The sequence below is a fragment of the Elephas maximus genome, chromosome 1 (genome assembly GCF_024166365.1).
Source record: "Elephas maximus indicus isolate mEleMax1 chromosome 1, mEleMax1 primary haplotype, whole genome shotgun sequence".
Taxonomy (NCBI): Eukaryota; Metazoa; Chordata; class Mammalia; order Proboscidea; family Elephantidae; genus Elephas; species Elephas maximus.
This window is the reverse complement of record NC_064819.1, coordinates 136,622,619-136,643,236: the sequence shown is the minus strand read 5'-3', so window position 1 is coordinate 136,643,236 and position 20,618 is coordinate 136,622,619. Positions and strand designations below refer to the sequence as shown.

General features: G+C 43.4%; 3 protein-coding genes across 4 annotated transcripts in view; 2 read left to right on the top strand and 1 right to left on the bottom strand.

The window, feature by feature from the left end:
- The window catches only part of CGAS (cyclic GMP-AMP synthase), a 115,071-nt gene extending 111,033 nt beyond the window's left edge, over positions 1 to 4,038 (top strand). The window contains exons 5-6 of one of the 2 annotated variants that reach the window (XM_049895511.1): positions 1,719 to 1,791; positions 3,406 to 4,038. In XM_049895511.1, coding sequence (XP_049751468.1) covers positions 1,719 to 1,791; positions 3,406 to 3,420 — 88 coding nt within the window. In that variant the 3' untranslated portion in view covers positions 3,421 to 4,038. Of the gene's footprint in view, positions 1 to 1,718; positions 1,881 to 3,405 lie in introns of those variants that run through there. The other variant, XM_049895500.1, reaches the window with a different exon arrangement.
- A 2,805-nt stretch (positions 4,039 to 6,843) lies between these two features.
- OOEP (oocyte expressed protein) lies at positions 6,844 to 8,353 on the top strand. The gene is made up of 3 exons (XM_049895609.1): positions 6,844 to 7,123; positions 7,342 to 7,521; positions 8,060 to 8,353. Exons 1-3 carry the CDS (start codon positions 6,958 to 6,960, stop codon positions 8,137 to 8,139), a joined length of 426 nt encoding a protein of 141 aa, XP_049751566.1. The 5' UTR covers positions 6,844 to 6,957; the 3' UTR covers positions 8,140 to 8,353.
- A 4,242-nt stretch (positions 8,354 to 12,595) lies between these two features.
- On the bottom strand, positions 12,596 to 13,888 carry LOC126070035 (KH domain-containing protein 3-like). Its single transcript, XM_049873805.1, has 3 exons — positions 13,723 to 13,888; positions 13,367 to 13,546; positions 12,596 to 13,071 (listed from the first exon to the last, which is right to left on the bottom strand). The coding sequence occupies exons 1-3, from the start codon at positions 13,886 to 13,888 to the stop codon at positions 12,596 to 12,598; spliced, it is 822 nt and encodes a 273-aa protein (XP_049729762.1).
- Between the last annotated feature and the right edge of the window lie 6,730 nt (positions 13,889 to 20,618).

Genomic DNA, 20,618 nt, shown 5'->3' with positions numbered 1-20,618 from the left:
TGCAGAACCCTCCTTTCGGTGTGGGAAGGAGGCCGGGGAGGCACTGTAGCTCTGCCTGAGCCCCCCACCCTTGTATGGTTGGGTCAGTTTCCCTCACATTTTCTGGCTAGCCCCGGCAGTTTCAGCCTTTGGCGTATGGAGACACAAATCAGTGTCCCTGAGGCCGCTAGCTTTGAAGAGAGCCCAGGACTACTTCGAGCAAAGGAGGGGCTCTCCAGAAACAAGCCGGTGGAGCCTGTCCTCTGGCAAGGTCTTGGTTCAAAACGCAGGAGGTCAAGGTGATTGCTGACCAGGGTTTTGGGAACCAAGTTGGTCCTAAGGCCCCACGGGGTCTCATTATAGAGGCTCTCTGCCAATGGTGCTGCAGCCGCAGGGATGCCCTGGGGCCCTGCTGGCCACCAGCTCAGGGAGGATTTGTGCTGTAGAATCACATATAGCTCAGGAATGAGGCATCAAGTATATCTCTAAAGGCGGAAATAAGGGTAGGAGAAGAATTAGTTGAAAGTCTGTGTAAGAGGCAGAAAGACTCTCCCAACCTGACACAAAGCCTATGTGAAAAAGATAGGAACAGCCAGGAAGGTTCTGGACTCAGCCCAACTGGTCTTATAGGAGCTAAACCTGTTGCTGTCTAATTGATTCTGACTCATAGCAACCCTACAGGACAGAGTAGAACTGCCCCCATAGGGTTTCCAAGGAGCGGCTGGTGGATTCAAACTGTCGACGTTTTGGTTAGCAGCAGTGCTCATAACCATTTTCCCACCAGAGCTCCTGTAAGAGCTAGATGCTATAATGACAAGAAGATTAATACAACAGCCCTGTCCCCACTGGCTCACAGAATGCTGGGACACAGGTTGATACCAGGTAGAAATATGGATAGTTCCTCTTTTTTCAAAGTAGAGAGTCAGGGAAAAAGAGGAAGTCCCTCAAGGAGATGGACTGACACAGTGGCTGCAACAGTGGGCTCAAACAGCAAGGATTGTGAGGATGGCTCAGGACAGTTTTGTTTAGTTGTACCCAGGGTCACGATGAGTCAGAACTGACTTGACCCACACCTGACAACAACAACACTGAAAATGAGTTCAAGAAAAGACAAACAAAACCTGATACTGATTTTGGCCAGGTCATCAACAGAAGAGAGAAATTCTCTTAAGTGGTTACCCTCACCGTTGCAGCAGGGAGGAGTAGGTTAGCCCAGCAATTTAACATGCCCTCCAGCTGATTTTGATGAAGCTGAAGTTTATAAATCATTGAGATAGATTATTATACAGTCAACAAGGCTGAACCCATGCTCACAAAGCTGTCAGTTAAGTTTTTAAAAGCTCCACTCTTAAACTTGAACAGCTATATTTTAATGAGCAGGTGTTCAAGAACCTCTAGCATGAAAGGGGCAAAACAGACAAAAAAAAAAAAAAATCTGTGAAAACAAAAACAGTGTACTGAACAGATTATAATTCATATCTTTGGAAAAATAAGACATTATATTCATAAAATGAGAACAGCAGCTTAGAGAACATCTAAAGATCAAGAGAGATTTATAAAATAGTAAAGAAGAAATAAATAAAAAATTCCAGCAACAGTCTAGAAGATAAAACATAGCAATCAACTAACAGAGATTTCAGAAAGTAGAAAAGAGAAAATGTTGGGGAGGAAATTTTTAAAGAAATAATTCAAGAAATTTCCCAGAACGCACACACACAATAACCATTTAAATTTTCTAGAAATGGTCCCAAGAGCAAACACCAAGTGAAGAAACATCTATTCAACAAAATCTGTAAAAACTTGGCAAGAAAGGTAAGAATCTGTGGTATTTGAACGAAGTCAGCTCCCTCTCCTCTCCTAGCTCAGCAAGGCAGAGACTCTACTCCACACTGCTGCAGCCAAGAATACTGCCCCCCCATCCCCACCCCCACCCCGGGCTCCCAGTCAGAGGGCTTTCTTCCTGGGACCAGCAGGAAGTCAGTGTTTCCATCCTGCCTTCTGCTGAGTCTATGGCAAATGGGAAGTCAGGACTCCTTGAGCGCCTACTTTTAGAACAGAGGGTCTTCCTTGGGTGAGGTTGCTGAGAATACGGGGGCCTGTATAAAATAATAAGTATATTTTGGATTGTTGACCTATAACATACAGAAATGTAATATATGTGTAATATATTTGCCAGTGATATCACAAAGAAAATGGGTGGGAGTAAAGCTTTATTGCCCTAAGGAAATGACTATGCATGGTAATAAGGTAAGAGTTATGTTGTAGGGGAAAAAACATCACAAAGTTTAGTAAAGCAAAAACAAAGTTTTATTTGGCATATATCCAAAAAGATAAAAGTAGGAAGCGGACAAGCATGCTGCCAGAGCTAATGTCTGCCTGAGTCCGAGGAAGGTTACAGAATCGTCAGTATATATTAAGTATAAAAATGGGTAGAATCATCTAAAACTTCATCTTTTCACAGATTGGCTAGAAACTGTGATCTCACATTTTGAATTGTCTTTCTTAACAATCATTGGTACAGGTTTCAGTAACAGTCAGGAGGGTCTTCATTGGTCCAACAAATTTCTATTCACTAAATGTTAATAAAAAAAGATAAGAGTGGAAAGTCTTTTCTGTTCTGTTTGATTGGCTTTATGTGACAAGTTCCCTAAAAGATATTTTTCTTCCCTAAGAGATAATTTCTAAGATTGTCCTATCTATTTTTTTTTTTTTATTGTCTTTATATCAGAGCCCAGCTGATATGTCCTTGTGAGTCCTTGTGGGCCCAGCTTCAGATGGGTCACATTCTGTATGCTCAAGGACAGGGAATAATAATTCCAATATTATTTTCTAAATCAGTTATAACAATGTATTGTTGGATTTGTAACATGAACAGATATAATATGTACAATAATAATACCTCAAAAGGATGAAAAGAGAATAGAGCTATACAAAAATAACATTTTTATATTTCACTGGAATTAAGCTTTTATAAATCTGAAGCTTATTCTTATAAGCTAAGATGTATATAGTAAACCTTAGGGCAACCACTAAAAAAAATTTTTAAAAACTCAAAAATAAGTGAAAAATCATTATACAAATTAAAATGATACATTAGAAAATATTCACTTAATGCAAAAGAAAGCAGTAAAGGAGAACTGGAGGAATAAAAAGGCATGAAATGAATCCTAAACATCAGAGGCATGCTTCCTGAACATTAGAAGAATGTCCTCTATACTTCAGAACGGTTAGGCCTTTATTATATTCCTTTTTTGCAATGATAGCTCCTGGCTTGACACTGATTGGTTAAATATCTTCTTACTACTGTAGAATATTTTCCTCATTTAACCATCTAAAAAAATAATCTATGATTTATGCATTTTGATGTTATTTGGTACAAAAAGATTAATGTCTTTATTATGCTTTGTACCATTTTTCACTGTCTAGAGGATTCCACGTTAGAGCTGAAGATTAGACCAAGAATGGAAGTACTGGAAGACAAAGATTCTCAATGAGAAATTAAAGAGCAATTCACTCACAAACTCTATTGCCTGAGTCCAAAGCCTCTTCAGACTGGTTCCTCCAGTGCTCAGCAGAGAAAATGGAAGCATATGATACCTGGGAGGTCTTCTTGGTACTATATCCTTACCATGGGGTACAAAGAGTTTTGTTCTTTTTACTGTGGTAAAATATATATAACAGAAAACACACCTTTTTAACCATTTTTAAGTTAACAATTCAGTGGCATTAATGACATTCACAGCGTTGTGCAACCATCACCACTATTTAGAGTACAGAGAGTTTAAGTACATTCAGTCACAGACCTAGCAATGTTGGAGCCTGTATTCAACTCACGGCCCCTCCAATCCAAAGTAAAACCAGGAAGCCTGGGAGATAACTGAGTGTCAAAACGGACTCATCTTGGCAGATTCTACTAAGCCTTAAAACTTTGTGATTCTGTTCTGAAGTTGGCATGGGGGGCAGCAAATACAACTCAAGATCTGCCAAATGTAGGAAACTTAATAGGAGAGCCCTGCACAAAGCTGGGACACCAAGTGACCATACCTCCAACATAAAACTAAATCAGAAATAAACTTTGTCATCCAGATGGAAACATCAAAGGAACTTGTTTTGTGGTTGCCTTTCTCAGGTATGTTTTGACCTGATAATTAATTACCACAAGCCAGACTTTATGCAAGGTTTTGGCTAACTCATGCTACATGTGTAAGTCTGAAATTTTTCAGAAATTTAATTTGAAGTGGCCTCAGGTTGGGCACATCCTCAAGAGAATGGCTCAGAGCAAAAAAGCTATCAATTTATAGTGATTTAGGAAATAATACTGGAGTCATCATTCCCTGTCCTTGAGTATAGAGAATGTGACCCAGCTGGAGCTGGGCTCACAAGGACAGATCAACTGGGGCCTGAGATAAAGACAATAGAATAATCTTAGAAAATATCTTTTAGGAAACCTTTCAGAACACAAAAGACTTTCCACTCTTACCTTTTTCTATTAACATTTAGTGAATAGAAATTTCTTGGACCAATGAAGACCCTCCTGACTGTTGTAACTGAAACCTGTACCAGTGATCATTAAGAAAGGTGATTCGAAATGTAGGATCACAGTTTCTAGCAGATCTGTGAAAAGATAAAGCTTCCAATTGTTTTGCCCATTTTGTAATGTTAATATATACTGATGACTCTGTAACCTTCTCTGGACCTGGACAGACACGGGGGTGGCAGCATGCTTGTTCGTTTTCCCATTCTTGTCTATTCTGTAATACTCTCTGGACTCCTTAGCTCTGGCATCACGCTTCTCCGCTTCCCGCTTTTGTCTTTTTGAATATATGCCGGATAAAACTTTGTTTTTGCTTTACTAAACTTTGCGATTTTTTTCCCCTACAATAGAAAGATGAAATTATAGTACTACCTCATGCCCAACTGAAGAAAATTAACCCCAGGTAGATTAAGCACTTAAATGAAAGATCAAAACTTCAGCATTCTTAGTAGAAAGTATAGTGAATATCTTTAAACCTCAGGCTAGGAAAGGCTTTCTTAAGCAAGACAAAGAAAGCATTTACTATAAAGGCTAATAAATCTGACTATGTTCAAATTAAGAATTTTGTTCATCAAGATACCGTAAAGAAAGGACATTATCGATTGGAAGAAGAGATTCACGATACACACACCTGACAAAGGATTAGTAAAAGGATGATGGAGAACAGGTGATTTAGGAGATAATATTGGAGCCATTATTTCTTATCTTAGTATGTGACCCAGCTGGAGCCGGACTCACAAGGACACATCATCAGCTGGGCCCCCGAGGTATAAAGATAACAGCTAGGACAATCTTGGAAAACATCTTTTAGGGAAACTTTCACATGAACAAAACAGCACAAAAGACCTTTCAACTCTTATCTTTCTCTATTAGCATTTAGTGAATAGTAAGATCTGTTGGACCAGTGAAGACCCTCCAGACTGAAACGTTGTTGTACCAGTGATTATTAAGAAAGAGGATCCACAGTGTGGAGTCCCGTTGATCTAGCAGTTTTTAGGCAATCCATGAAAAGGTGAAGCTTTCACCGATCTTACCCATTGGTGATGTTTACACTGGTGATTGTGTAATGTTCTCAGATTCCGGCAGACATCAGCTCTGGCAGCATACTTGTCAGCTTCCCGCTTTTGCCCTTTTGAATACATGCCAAATAAAACTTTCTTTTTGCTTTACTAAACTTTGAGATTTTTTACCCTACTGCACATGGGAAGGGAGATTTTCACAAATTATATTCTCAAGATGTTTTCACAATGTGCATCTATTACTGTGTAGATTTAGAAAATTACAGTGAACAAATAAAAATATCCACTAAAGTTAGGTGCAGTACTTCCTCTCATTTCCTCTTATAGATACTGTCTATTGTTGAAGCCTAAATTATGTGGATGAGGGAATTTAATATAGTAATACTATCCTCCCTTATGTAAATTACTGAAAATTTCCATTAAAAAGATTTTGAAAACAAATTATACCTAATTTTAAGGAAAAAAAATTTGTACAGCAGATGCTATCTATTCTACAACAATTAACCAAGCAATATTTATAACCAAGCAATATTTATAGAACTACCCTAGCAAAAGTGCAAGAACATGTGTGGGTATGATACACACCAGCTTCATGATGATAATTTCCTCTGGGGAAGGAAAGGGAAGATTCTTTAGTGATATACATTTTAAAGATCAGAGAAGTGAGGCAAATGTAGGAAAATGTTAATATCTGTTAACTGCGGGTAAGGGGAGAGGTACATGGGTGTTACATTACTTTTGGATATGTGAAATCTGCCATAATTTAAAGTTATAGTTAAAATTAAGAACACAGGGAAGAAATAGGTATCAACAGCAGTTGTGTCTTAGGATGATGGAAGTAAACAGGATATGCCCGTAACAGCCACGTTTCCTCTAAGGATCAGGTCGGACATTTTACTTATAAAACACGACACATTTAGTTTTGTTAGAATGATTTCGAGATGGCAACCTAACCGGAAAGAGTCAGAAGATAACAGGGAGAAAATACATTATACAGATTCGAGGAGCCTGCCCTATGCCTGACCTACCCACCTACGTCTGCAGGGTAATGTGAAAACTTTTAACCCAGGCACTGAAGGGGATTCCCGATCAACAAAGTCACCAATTCCAATTCACACTATTTATCAGCTACGTGACAAAGCAGCGGCCTTTGAGGCTAAGTGATACTGTACAAGGCAGAGATGACCGAGGGCGACGCCAGGCAGGCTCAAAAAATTACTCCTTCCAGGTAGAAGAGGGGCCCCAGCGACTGGCTCAGCAGGAAGCGTCCCGGGGCCCTGCAGAGCCGCAGCTCCAGGAGGCGATTGAGCCTCCTCACCGCCAGGGGGGGCGCGAGGAGCGCCGGAGGGGCGGGGCTGGTGGGAAACCGTAAAGGCGGTGAGCTTCGCGCGTCTGCCTAGCATCCCGCCAAGAGCTGCCTCCAGCATGGTGGATAACGCTGGTGGCGCTGAGGCCCAGGTGGAGCCAGACTCCCTCGTGTTACCACATCAAGGACCAACGCTTCGCTTGCGGCCATGGTGGTTTCCGGTGGAGGAACTAAAGGAACCGCTGGTGTTTTACCTGGACGCATGGCTGGTGGACCTGATCTTTGGTAAGTGATCCCGCATGTGCTTGCAGGCCAGTCATTTCCAGTGGGAGAAGGGCAGCCCAACTACTCTCTGTTGCCTCTTTCCTAGATTCAGAGGCCAATTTGGCGCCATGACGCCCAACTTCCAGCTGTTCCCTTTCTCTGGCCAACATTCCCTTCAAACCTAGCTCCTAAGCTGCAACCACTTCGACCTTCATAGCCTCTCCTTCTTGCCTGTTTAGGCCCAGACAGAGCCATAATTCCAAAAATTGAGTGGATGAGCCAGATTCTGCTGACTGTGGATGTGGTGGACTCCAGTGACCTAGCCAAAATCACCATCTTCGGACGGCCCAGGGTACAGAATCGGGTGAAGAAGGTGCTCCTGGCCGTGGCATCGTGGCACCGGAAACGTCGTCACCGAAGTGAGAGTCTTAGAGAATCTGCATGTAGGGGGAGCCACGGAGGACCCATCTGGCCTTGCTCAACCCCTTTCCAACCACCCTTCCCTCTCAAAACAACTTTTTTGCTGTTCTCAATCCCAAGAAGCTAAACCCTACCCCTAGGGATCCCTTTGGGAGGGAGAGAGCCCAGGTTACAAAAAAAAAAAAAAAAAAAACCCACTGCTGTTGAGTCTTTCTAACTCATAGCAACCCTATTGGACAGAGTAGACCTGCCCCATAGAGTTTCCAGGGAGCACCTGGCAGATTCGAACTGCCGACCTTTGGTTAGCAGCTGTAGCACTTAACCACTACACCCTTGGAAAAGTAAGTTGAGATCTGATTCATTAAGGCCATCATTGCCCAAGCCAGCCTCAGCTGGCCTATTCCTAGATGCCAGTTTTCGAGCCTCCATCCTGAGAAAGGATGTTGCCAGCATCTCCTTCCCTCGTTTATCAGTGCTTAGGCTAAAACAGCAAGCGTTTCCCTTACTAATGGTTGGTATCAATTGCTTTTCCTCCAGGTGAGAAGATGGAACAGCTTGAGGAGTTCTTGAAGGCAGGTGCATCCAGTCCCCAGGCCCCCCAGCATCCTATTGCTTAAGGGAGTATCCTCAGGAGTATGATGAGCACAGTTCTGTTTCTGCTACCAAAGTTGGAGGGAAACAATTATCTAATATCTGCATTCCATTCTTCTGTGTCTGGATGAATATGCTTTGATTATTTTGGTGCAAACATGAGTTTGTAGAGCTCTTGTAATCAAGAAATGGATTTCCTTGCTTTTTGGGTCCAATGGCAATAAAATGTGTTAATTTAGTTAGGCAGATTTATAAAAGGTTGACTGTTCATTCATTCTTGGCGGGGGTAGAAGGCTGATACTCTTTTTGTTCTTGTTTGTTTTTAGTTTTACCATTTGGAAACTGCTAACTCTTTTATGGTTAGCCTCAGGCCCTCAAATGCAGGCAGGGGACAGAAGTATAAGGGCGGATGACCTTCAAGTGTCTGATCTGTTTTGGTTTCAGTGGTTAGTAAGATTTAAAGTATATCAAGAGTCACCTTGATAGCTCGTTAAAACACAATTCCCTAGACCCCTTCTCCAGAGATTCTGATTCAGTACTGGGTGAGGGCCCATGACTTTGCATTTCCAACAAGTTCACAGGTGATGCCAGTGCTGCTGAGACTCTCACCTTGAGAACCACGGCTTTACATCTCCTTACTCTAGTTGTGAGAACGCATATTAAGTCAATGTATTGAAGAATCATCAGAAATTTGGAAGTCTTACGGAGGAACTAAAGGGACTTAATAACATTTAAGGAGGGAACCAGAAGACTTTCTAAGGGCAGTTCCTACCTAGAATGGGTCTTCTATTGGAAACAAGTTATTTTATAAATGCTGATGAAGCTGGAATTAGACTGGAGACCCCAGCACAGTGGAAGTTTCTGAGGAAAGCATTAATTTAAGAGATCCCCCTCCTCAGAAACAGAAAAATCTGGCCAGATCACTCAGATGTTATTCTATTAGAAGGCATTTTAGTTTACACATGAAAGCCCCCAAGCCAAGCCCATTGCAATGGAGTCTGATTCCGACTCATAGTGACCCTATAAGGACAGAGTAGAACTGCCCCATAAGGTTTCCAAGGAGCAGCTGGTGGATTTGAACTGTTGACCTTTTGGCTAGCAGTCTGAGCTCTTAACCACTGCACTACCAGGGCGCATGAAAACATGGTAATTATTAGCAATAAACTGGCTAAAACGTGAACCATTTAGTATAAGTCAACTGTGAAGCTGGGCAAAGAGTGCAGGATAAAGAATTTGGCTTTTGTCCTTGATTCCTGAGAGATAACCGCTAAAACTCTGGGATTTCCCCAGCGATTGAAGTGGGCTCCAGAGCACATCTACCTCACAGGTTATACTAATGAGGCGACTCTTGGGTGGGGGCTGGCCAGGCCAGAAATTTTCACTTCGTGATCCCAACCAGCCTTAAGGGAGGGGAGCCTGGTTCAGTCAATCATGATTGCTTAATGAGGCCCCAGTAAAGGCTCTGGATACAGACAGTCCATAGGCCTACTGGTGACATTCATGCATGTGTGAGAGGGTACCAAAGAACCCAAACCCATTGCTATCAAGTCAGTCCTGACTCATGGCAGCCCCAGAGTTGATTCTGATTCATGGTAACCCCATGTGTTACACAATAGAACTGCTCCATAGGGTTTTCTTGGCTTGAATCTTTACAGAAGCAGGTTGCCAGGCCTTTCTTCCATAGTGCTACTGGGTAGGTTTAACTTGTTAACCTTTAGGTTCGTAGAATACAAATCGTTTAAGCCACCCAGGGACCTCCTTGTAAGAGGGTAGCATGCCCCTTTTGGGGACATGGAAGCTTCATATTAGGAGCTCTTGCCTTAATGCATCTCTTCATTTTTATCCTCTTTGCTATAATAAAACTATAATCATAAATATAGCACTTTCCTGAGTTCTGAGAGTCATTCTTGTGAATTACTGAACCCAAGGCAGTAGTGGGATCCACCCCCCTCCAACTTCTGGCTTGCACCCTGAAGAGACAGTATGAAAACCCCAACTTTATAGGCAACAAGTCAGCAGTGGTGTTGTGGGGACTCCAAGCTTTCGTCTGAGGATAAAAATGTGGTATATACACACAATGGAATATCATACAGCCATAAACAGTATGTCACAACATGGATGAACTTTGAAAACATGCTGAGCGAAATAAGTTAATTGCAAAAGGATAATGTGTGTGATCTCACTTATATAAAATAATCAAATATTGAGAAACCAAAGATAAGGGGTTACCAGCGGTGGCGGAAGGGGAATGGGGGAGTTTTTGCTTAGGGGACATTGAGTTTATGTAATGGTGGTGGAATATTTTGGAAAAGGAAAGTGATAATGCTGGCACAAAATAAAAAATGTTACTGATGTCGCTGAATAATACATGTAGAAACAGTTGAATTGGGGAATTTTTTTTGTGTATATTTTCACCACAAAACAAAAAAGCTGCAATACCACTACATGCCCACCAGAGTCACTAAAATGAAAATTCCAACTATTGGCAAAGAGGTAGAACAAACTGGAAGTTGAATAGACTACTGGAAGGAATGTAAATTGGTTCAATCGCCTTAGCAATTTGAAGTTATACACATCCCATAACTAAGCATTCCATTCCTAGGTATAAACTCAATAGAAATATACGTATATGTATTCGCTGGAAGTGCAAATTTTCATAGTAGCACCATTCATTATAAGGCCCAAACAGGACACAACCAAAATGTACAACAGAATAAAAAAACTAACTCATACAATGAAACTATAACTACACAAAGAACATGAATAAGTCATAATATTAAATGGAGAAAAGCCAAACCTAAAATAGAAAACATTTGATCCTATGTTAAAGTCAAGAGTAGTTATCCGGGAAGTAGGAGTAACTGGGGCAGAGGGATACAAAGGGGGCTTCTGAAGTGCTGGTAGTGTTTTTTCTTCTTTGGGTGCTGGCTAAACAGATGTGTTCCCTTTTTATTCCCTGATGAATCTTTTCTCATTTAGGATGTACACGTTTTTGTAAGAAGGTTATGCATCAATAAATTGTTTACTAAAAAAAGCATTCAGAGAAATGGAAAGCTACCTGAAGGTAATGTATGGGTAGTGAGATTTTGAGTAGTTCTGATTTTAAATACTTTCTATACTGCCTAATTAAAAAAGAATATTGAGCATGTAATGTTTATAATCAGAATATTAAATGCAATTTTTATTTTGTGGGTGGTAATGGTATTTTGTTGGAGCCCTGGTGGTGCAGTGGCTAGGAGCTTGGCTGCTAATCAAAACATCGGCAGTTTAAATCCACCAGACGCTCCTTGAAAACCCTATGGAGTTCTGCTCTGTCCTAAAGGGTCACAATGAGCCAGATGGTAATGGTGGTCATATACATCTCTATTCCATCGGTCAAAGGCACAGTGGTTAAGTGCTGGGCTGGTAACAAATGTCCACAGTTGGAACCCACCAGCTGCTCTACAGGATAAAAGATGTCACAGTCCCCGTGCTTAAAGATTACAGCCTTGCAAACCCTATGGGGCTGCTCTACCCTGTCTTATAGGATTGCTTTGAGTCAGTCAGGAGTGACTCTTTGGCAGTGGGTTTATTTTATCAATCAGTTGAAAAATATAGTGAAAATGCCAGTGCAACCTTTTAAAATGAGAATTCTTATAACACCAAGATTAATGTGTGCTGTTGTTTAACGCTAGGACCCATCTGTTAACAATTTGCATCCTTCAGATTTACGGGCAGGCACAGGGAACAGGCCTAGTTGCTCAATAGCCCAGAGCTGCGCTCAGACCGAGAGCGAGTCGGAGGTACTCCGCCGCTGTAATGGACGAAGTTGAACTTCGCGCTCATGTCAAGCCTCACAGAAGGGCGGGGGACTGATCTGAGGACATTAGCAGTATAGCCAGCCTTTCTCCCATAGTTCTTCCCCACTGTCAGTTGCCCTTATCTGTGGCACCGTGGGACATCCCTGCGGGCCCTCCAAGTTTAGGTGGGCCGCAACCAGATTTGGGCCATCCTAAAGCACCTTGATTGCAACACCAGGGGGCTAGGTGGATTTCCCAGTGAGGGCCGATTCTGTGGGCACTAGCCTTCCCTCTGCAAAGGCAGCGGCGCAAGATTAAGAAGCACCATAAGGGCAAGCACGTGGCCGCGGGAGGGGTTTGGGGAAAGGGCGAGGGGAAGAGACTGCAGCTTCGGCCGCTAGAAACCCAAGAGGTCCCACTAGTCTCTAGGTAGAGAGCAGTGTGGGCAGAACTCGGCTGTCGGAGGAACCTGCCGCCTCTCCCTTCCCTCCTATCTTCCGATTAACAAACACTAGAGAAATTTGACTCTTTATTAGGACTCTTTAAATTCGTGTTTACGAACATTTAACACAGGAAAAGAGAAAAAAATCCACCCCATCATTTTTATTCTGGGGGAGAGGGGTAGCAGGACCTAGAACAAGGGTCCAGACAAAGCTTCCGCTTTAAACTCTGCATGGCCCTAGCCTCGGGGCACTAACTACCTTCAAAGCTTGGTAACCCAGAGCTGGGCAGCGTCCGCAGCCCCCGGGGTGCCGGCCTCGGCCTCGGGGGCAGCGTCCGCAGCCCCCGGGGTGCCGGCCTCCGGATCGGCGTCCGCAGCCCCCTGGGTGCCGGCCTCCGGATCGGCGTCCGCAGCCCCCTGGGTGCCGGCCTCCGGATCGGCGTCCGCAGCCTCCTGGGTGCCGGCCTCCGGATCGGCGTCCGCAGCCTCCTGGGTGCCGGCCTCCGGATCGGCGTCCGCAGCCTCCTGGGTGCCGGCCTCCGGATCGGCGTCCGCAGCCTCCTGGGTGCCGGCCTCCGGATCGGCGTCCGCAGCCTCCTGGGTGCCGGCCTCCGGATCGGCGTCCGCAGCCTCCTGGGTGCCGGCCTCCGGATCGGCGTCCGCAGCCTCCTGGGTGCCGGCCTCCGGATCGGCGTCGGCAGCCCCCTGGGTGCCGGCCTCCGGGGCAAGGCTCTTCTCTGAACGTAGAGAGCAGTATGAGAACACCGCAAGTACGTCCCCAGCCTCCCCTTCTCAAAGGGACAGTTATCAATACGGCCTGCGCGGGTGGTGGCAGAAAGCTATTTCGATTCTGGAGTCTACCACGGAATTCCAGAAGACTGGGCTAATTTGTCTTTCCAGATCCCTTGCAAAGAGGAAACCCTCTCCCAGGCCAAGTAGGAGGGGGAGACTGCTGCCGGGATCGTCAGGACCCCTCCCAAAGAGCCCAAAGCCTACCCGGGAGATTCCTCCCTGCACCACTCGGTCCCTTACTTTGCTCCCGGCGTTGTCGGTGATAGTCGGCCAAGTTCGTGATTATCTTGGCTATGTCTTTCTGGTAATAAGGCCGCCCAAATATCAAGATCTCCGCCTTGCCTTCGGGGTCCACCCGACGCACGCGGAGAATGGTCTGTGACACACACTCGACGTGCGGGATGTGCTCTCCGCCCGGTCCTGCGTGGGAGCGAGGAGGCCGTGAGGGGCGGGGACTTGCGAGGGGAAGGGGCTAGGGAAGAAGCTTCCGGGAACCGGCTTGGGGCCAGGGCCGGTGGAGAGGGTTCCCCTGGGTCATGGTCGGAATGGGAAGGTGGGGCAGGAGCCCTCTCGGCCGCCCTCGCTGTACCACTCACCGAAGATCGCTTCCACTAGCCAAGCCTCGAGGTATACTCTATACGGATTCATCAGGTGCTCGGCGTTGAACCAGAAGGGCCGTTTGTCGAGATAACTGAGCTCCTCAAATTGCTGATCCTGCTGCCCCAGCTGCACGAGCGTCGGAAACTGCTTGGAAGTGGCCATGCTTCCACAAGCGTGGCGGGGAAAGGCGCACGACGCAAACCCTCAGTCCGCGCTCCTGACCCACGGTAGAAGATAACCTGGCACCAGGCCCTTATTTCAAGAGCTTTTGGCAAGCCCCTCCCCACCTCGCCCTTGTCATTGGATACCAGGCCTCGCCTCCCAATCCGGGCCCCAGGGCTTCTTCTCCAAACCGCGCAAGTGCGCTGAATGAATCTTGGTGCGTTTCTCGAGAGGCTGTACTAGGCTGGGATCTTCCCGGCGCCGCCCCTCGCCTCTTCGGAGACCCAGGTGCTTCTCAGGCAAGTTCTAAAGGGATCCATTTAGCATTCCTAGGAGGCAGGAATAACTTTGTAGTGGATAAACCTAATTCAAGGAATCCGAAAAAAGTGTTAAAAGGTTAATCTCCTTCTCTGTCCCTTGAGCCCTGGCCATCGAGTTGCCTCGGCAGAGGCCACCACCTTTCCAGCTTCGATAAATAGCTTAGAGAACCTAAATGTTTGACTGTTAGGAGACGTGGTGAGCAAGTATTATTTAAAGTTATATTTACGGACATGGAGAAATGTATGTTCATTATCTCTTAAGTGAAAATAAGGTTGCGAAATAGTGTGTATACTATTATTGTTGAAGCCCTGCTGGCGCAGTCGTTAAGAGCTCGGGTGCTAACCAAAAGGTTGGCAGTTCGAATCCACCAGCCGCTCGTTGGAAACCATATGCGTTACGAAAGAGTATGTATATTATTGTTAGGTACTGCCAAGTTGATTTCGACTCACAGCGACCCTGTGTACAACAGAATGAAACACTGCCCAGTCCTGTACCATCCTCAGAATTGTTGCCATGCAAAAAAAAAATTTTTTTTTGAGCCTATTGTTGCAGCCACTGTGTCAATCCATCTCGGTGAGTATCTTCATTTTCCCGGGCACTCTACCAAGCATGATGCACTTCTGCAGGGACTGGTCCTTCCTGACAACATGTTCAAAGTAAGAGGAAGTCTTACCATCCTCACTTGTAATTGCCCAATCAGTTTGCCTTTCTTCTGTAGGAAAAGGTTTATGGCTTTCTGAGTTGGGTGTATTTCTAATAAGCAGTGAATGATTGGGCATTTTAATCTACTCATGTTTCATTTTAACTGAAAACTTTAAAACTGTCTATGTATGTTATTAGTTTAGACTTTCCATCATCTAAGTGGGCCCAATTCCATGCTACCTGTCACTCCCTACAAAAGTAAATAATTGACTAAAGAAAGTAGGATGGCAATGGGGCTGAGAGTGGGGCTGTGACAGATGTTCTCCAAAAGCTGAGGCCTTCTTGCCAGGAACATCCCAAAACTGGTGTTTCCTTTTACATTTAAAATAACTGATCTGTTACTGTTGAGGTCTTTAATATAGTGTATAAACTCTGGATTGAGATGTCCCTGTTCAAAGGTCAACTTTTGACACTTGGCAGCTGTTGATTTTAGTTAAATTATTTAACTTCATTGTGTCTGAGTGTCTTTATTTACAAAGTGGAGGTAATAACATTACCTACCTCATAGTGTTATTGTAAAGATAAAATGAGTTAATATATGGAGCAAGTTTACAACACGGTTTGGTACACAGGAAGTACTCAATAAATATTAGCATTTATCACCACCATCCATGCTCGTTTTGGGTTTGTTTGATTTTTATATCTACTTTCACTGTGCCTGTAGTTGTAGAAACTACTTAGTTTTTATCTTATAGGGAGATTCCTGCATTTTCTTTTAAACTGGTCATGAGGCCACAAAAACAGGGAAATACATGATGCTATCAACATCAAAATTTATCAACATCAAAATACACATTTAGGTAGCCAGGCCTGTTCAGGCTCTGTCCCTTTTGTGTCCCACTTTGTCCCTCAACCACCCGATGGGAAGAATGTGAGGAAAGGGCATCTGAAGCCAGCACCTCATCCGATTGACCATCCTTCCCTGTTTGCCAGGGATAGCCCAGGTTGTCACCTGTTTTCCCAGTGTAACCATTTATATTCTTCCTCCCCTTCACCCTCAAAAGTGTCCCTGTCTACAGATCTAACTAATTTACAAGCAATAGAAAGAACAGAGGAAAATGTTAAACTACTCCATGGAGATACAATTTGCAAAATCCAGACAGAGGGAAACTATAGAACACACACTTCAGCTTCTTCAACCAATAATTTACAAGGTAAAAGAGGGTATGGAGAAGGAATCTACAGGTTAAAAGAGAAAAGACCTGCCAATCACAAAGTGGAAATCTTATTTTAAACCTAATCAAATAAAACAAAAACATAAAATTCTAAAACTTATGACTTGATGGCAATGGGTTTTATGAGACATTTGGAAATTTAAATACTGATGATTATTTGTTGACATCAAGGATATTTTTAGTTTGATAATGACTTCATTTTTTTTTAAAGGTCTTTTAGAGATACAGTTTGGGTGGGGGAGGGGAAGGGACAGCTGCAACCCTGAAGACAGCAAGTCCCCTTGGCAGAGACCTGGCAGGAGATGGTATGGTGGGCTTCCCAACCCATGGAGAGAAAAAGCTGAGTGCCTTTGGGCACAGGCGTAGGGCTAGGGAGAGGCATGCCTGGGAACACTGCTGGGAAGAGGTTGTCCTCATGGAAGAAATGTATCCTTGAGTGTTCCCGAGCCTGAATTGTAACCTGTTACTTCCCTAATAAATCACATAATTGTGAGTATGGTCTGTGAGTTCTGTGTGGCCATTGCAATGAATTGTCGAACCCAGCAGAGAAGTAGAGAGTGCTGTGGAGGGCCGGTTGGTGTCAGAATCGGTAAAGATGGCAGAGGAGGCATGTCTGACACAGGCCTCATAGGAATCAGCCTTAGGCTGATTGATAGTGTATCTCAGATGGAGTAAGTACTGATATGGAACAATCTCCAAAATACATTTAAGTGAAGTTAGAGGAGGTCAGACACTGCCCCCGTGCCATTTTTATAATGCCTTAACATTAATAAATGTATTCAATCAAATTTTCATGGACTTTTAATTAAAATAACAAACGTCTTGTCACCACTATACTTAAATGTGTTATAAAAACTCATGTTACTATGAATTTAAATTTCTTATTTATCTATATTTTAATTCATTTATTATTATTATACAGTCTTGGAGCATGTAACTCTTTGAGACATTTATCTTCCTAGAGTTATGATAATCTCATTAGACCTAAAAAAAAAAAAAAGCCTTCATTTTAGACTAGTCAGGTTGTGAATATCTAACATACACCTTTAAAATTTTTTTTTGAATGGTAATATACCTGGTACAAAAGACTGTACAGTGAGGTCTCTCTCATCCTTTTAGTTAACCACAGTATCTTTTCAATATATTCTATGAAAATACAATATATATATTTATATACAATTATATATACACATACATATGTATTTGTAACACGAATAATAGCATATAGTACACACTGCTTGTACCCTTTTTTCCTCACTTAATGTATTTTGGAGATTGTTCCATATCACTACTTACTCCATCTGAAATACTATAAATTAATTATCTTTCTCCCACTAAAATATAAATCTCATGAAGATTTTTGTTTTTTCATATTTTTTTGACTTCATACATTGTATATATACATACGTATATGTCCTATGGTTCATGAATATTTATCTTGTATTCAATTTTTTGCTTTTACCAGTAATGCTACTGCAATAAATATTCTTGTTTATGTCATTTCTTACGTGTGGGAATATATGTGTAGGATAAAATTCAGATGTATAATTACTGGGTCAAAGGGTTTTTGTACATTTTCAATTGATAAGATATAGCCAAATGGGGTCCCACTGAGTTTAAACCATTTTATGCACCTACCAGTATTTTTGCGGACCTTACGCCATGAAAAAAAAAAACTGAAGTTTATCTTTTGACAAAACCAATACATATACTTTAGATGCTCCTTCATTAAAAACCAAACAAACAAAAAAAAATTTATCCTTAACGGAAAATGCAGGCAGGAGGGAAAGAAAGCAGAGCATGTGAAATGGTGAAGCTTTCTAGACTATCATCTAGACCTACAGTAGAAATTTAACATTGATTATATTTTCTCTAAATGATTTGTTGAAATAACTCGAGTCTTTCAAGTTTTAACCTTCCAAATGTTGACTCAAACCAACACCGAAATTCTGCCCTTCTTTATCGTAACAAAAATCCTCTTTTGCAAGAGGATATTGGGGTATGTTGGAGAAGTGGCTGTTTTAATAAACAGGACCAGCGCAACGAAAGTAGACAGCGGGCCGCCCACCGCACCGAGAAGGATCAGCGCAGGGAGGGCTCAGGCGGCGTTTGCAGACCCTCCCTGGGACTGCTCTCAGGGCACCCGAATTCGCCCTACTACCGCGGGGCGTTTTTAGGAATAACTAGGGCTCACTTTCCTTCTAGGAGGGAAATCGCCCGCAAACACGCCGAGACCCACGGTCCTTCCCCGGAGCAGCCGGAGTGGTGGGTACGGAAGTCTCGCGTTCTTCAAGAGATCATGGCGCTTGTCCACCATCATCGACTGAAAATTCGGTTTCGTGAGCAGCTCTGTAGGGGTGGGGTGGGGTGGGGTGGGGTGGGGTGGGGCGGGTGTAGTGGGGGCAGAGTGTTTCAGGGTTTCTTTCTAACAGAGCCGCTGACTGCGTTGTTGGGAAGGGACACGTTCCTTTTCTTTAAAAAGCTTCCGGGTAGCCGGTTGGGCCACTTGTTGATGTAGTCCTGAGGCTCCTAAACCAAGCGTGTGGGACCAAAGAAGTGAGGTGACCCAGTGGCAGGCGCCTTCTCTGCCTCTCCTAATTGCCAAGGGGTGGCAGACTCAGAGCGCACACAGTGGGGGAAAGGTTAGCGACAAAAGAAAGGTGAGGAGTTGAGCAACCTTGTGAGAATTCCCCTCCCCCACGCCCAACGCTAGAGGCTGGGAGCAAAAGCTTACCCCCTAGGGAGCAAAGGCCGAACGTTCATGTTTTGTAAGAACTTCATTAGGAAGCATCTGCTTCCCTATCATATTGCTATCTTAGTAATTTTTTTATTGCAGTAAAGCATATATAACAAAAAACTTGCCGTTTTAGCCATTTACGTGTATATTTCAATGGTATTAATTACATTTACAATGTTGTGCAAACATCACCATCATCTATTTCCATGATTTTTCATCAAGCCAAACAGAAACTCTGTACCATTAAGCAATAACTCCCCACCCCCTACCCCAGCCCCTGGTAACCCCTAATCTTTCTGCCTCTATGAATTTGCCTATTCTAGATATTTTATATAGTGGAATCATACAATATTTTCCTTTCGTGTCTAGCTTATTTCACTTAGCATAATGTTTTCCAGGTTCATCCATGTTGTAGTAGGTATCAGAACTTGGTTCCTTTTTTATGGCTGAATACTATGTCGTTGTATGTATATACCATATTTTATTTATCCATTCATCTGTTGATAGACGCTTGGGTTGTTTCCACATTTAGGCTATTATGAATAATGCTGCAAGGAGTACTGGTTTACAGATGTCTGTTCAAGTCCTTGTTTTCGATTCATTTGGGTACATCCCCCCAGTAGAATTGCTAAGTCATATGGTAGTTCTGTTTAACTTTTTGAGACACTGCCACTATTTTCCACAGCAGCTGTATCATCCTCATTGATACTGTAGCATCCCCCCCCACCCCATGCTTCTCTCTATCTAACAGTCAAGGTATCCCCAACATACACCCACCTGCACACCTGCTACTTCTGTGATCTTCACATCAGCTCATGGCAACACCATTCTTCAGGTTTTTCAGGCCCACTTGTGGTATTTCTGTTATAGCAGCACTAGATAACTAAAGTGATATCCAAAAACATCATTTCAACATGTAATCAGTGTAAAAATTAATGAGCTATTTTATTGTTTTCGCACAACCAAACCCATTGCCGTCAAGTCGATTCTGACTCAGGACAGAGTAGAACTGCCCCATAGTGTTTCGAAGGCTGCAAAAAATCTTTTCAGAAGCAGACTGCCACGTATTTCTCCCGTGGAGTGGGGGTGGGTTCACACCACCAACCTTTTGGTTAGCCGCCAAGTGCTTCACCACTGCACCACCAGCGTTCCCTTTTCACACAAAAGTAATCAAAATCCTGTGTATAGCACACCTCAATTCAGACTAGACACATTTCAAGTTCTCAATAGCCACCTAAGGCTAGTGGCTACCGTATTAAACGGTGTAGGTCTAGAGAGTGAATTCTCTTGAAGTGTAGAGGCAGGTGCCATAAAATAAAGTGTTTAGAAATAAGTGAGGTGTAGAGAAGTAGAAGCAGTATGTGTGGTTTTTCAAAGGAGTTTGGAGGTGAAGAGAATGATGGACATAGGGCTGCACCTGGAATGGAAGATGGGGAGTTGAAAGCTGTTTTAGAATGGAGCATGCTTCCAGGCCAAGGTAAAGGAGTCTTGAGAGAAGGAAAGATTGTCAATGCGTGGTTCTGAAGAAGGAGCAGAGGGCAATGGGATCAACTCTGGTACGGGGCTGGCTTTCGATGTCTTCCTCTTTGTCTAAGTCATCTAGGGCTGCCATAACACAAGTGGATATCTTTAACAAAGAGAAATGATTTTTCTTACAGACTAGTAGGCTAGAAGTCCAAATTCAGGGCATCAGCTCCAGGGGAAGTCTGTCTTTCTCCGTCAGCTCTGGAGGAATGTCCTTGGCATCAATCTTCCCCTGGATTAGGAGCTTCTTCATACAAGAACTTCAGGTCCA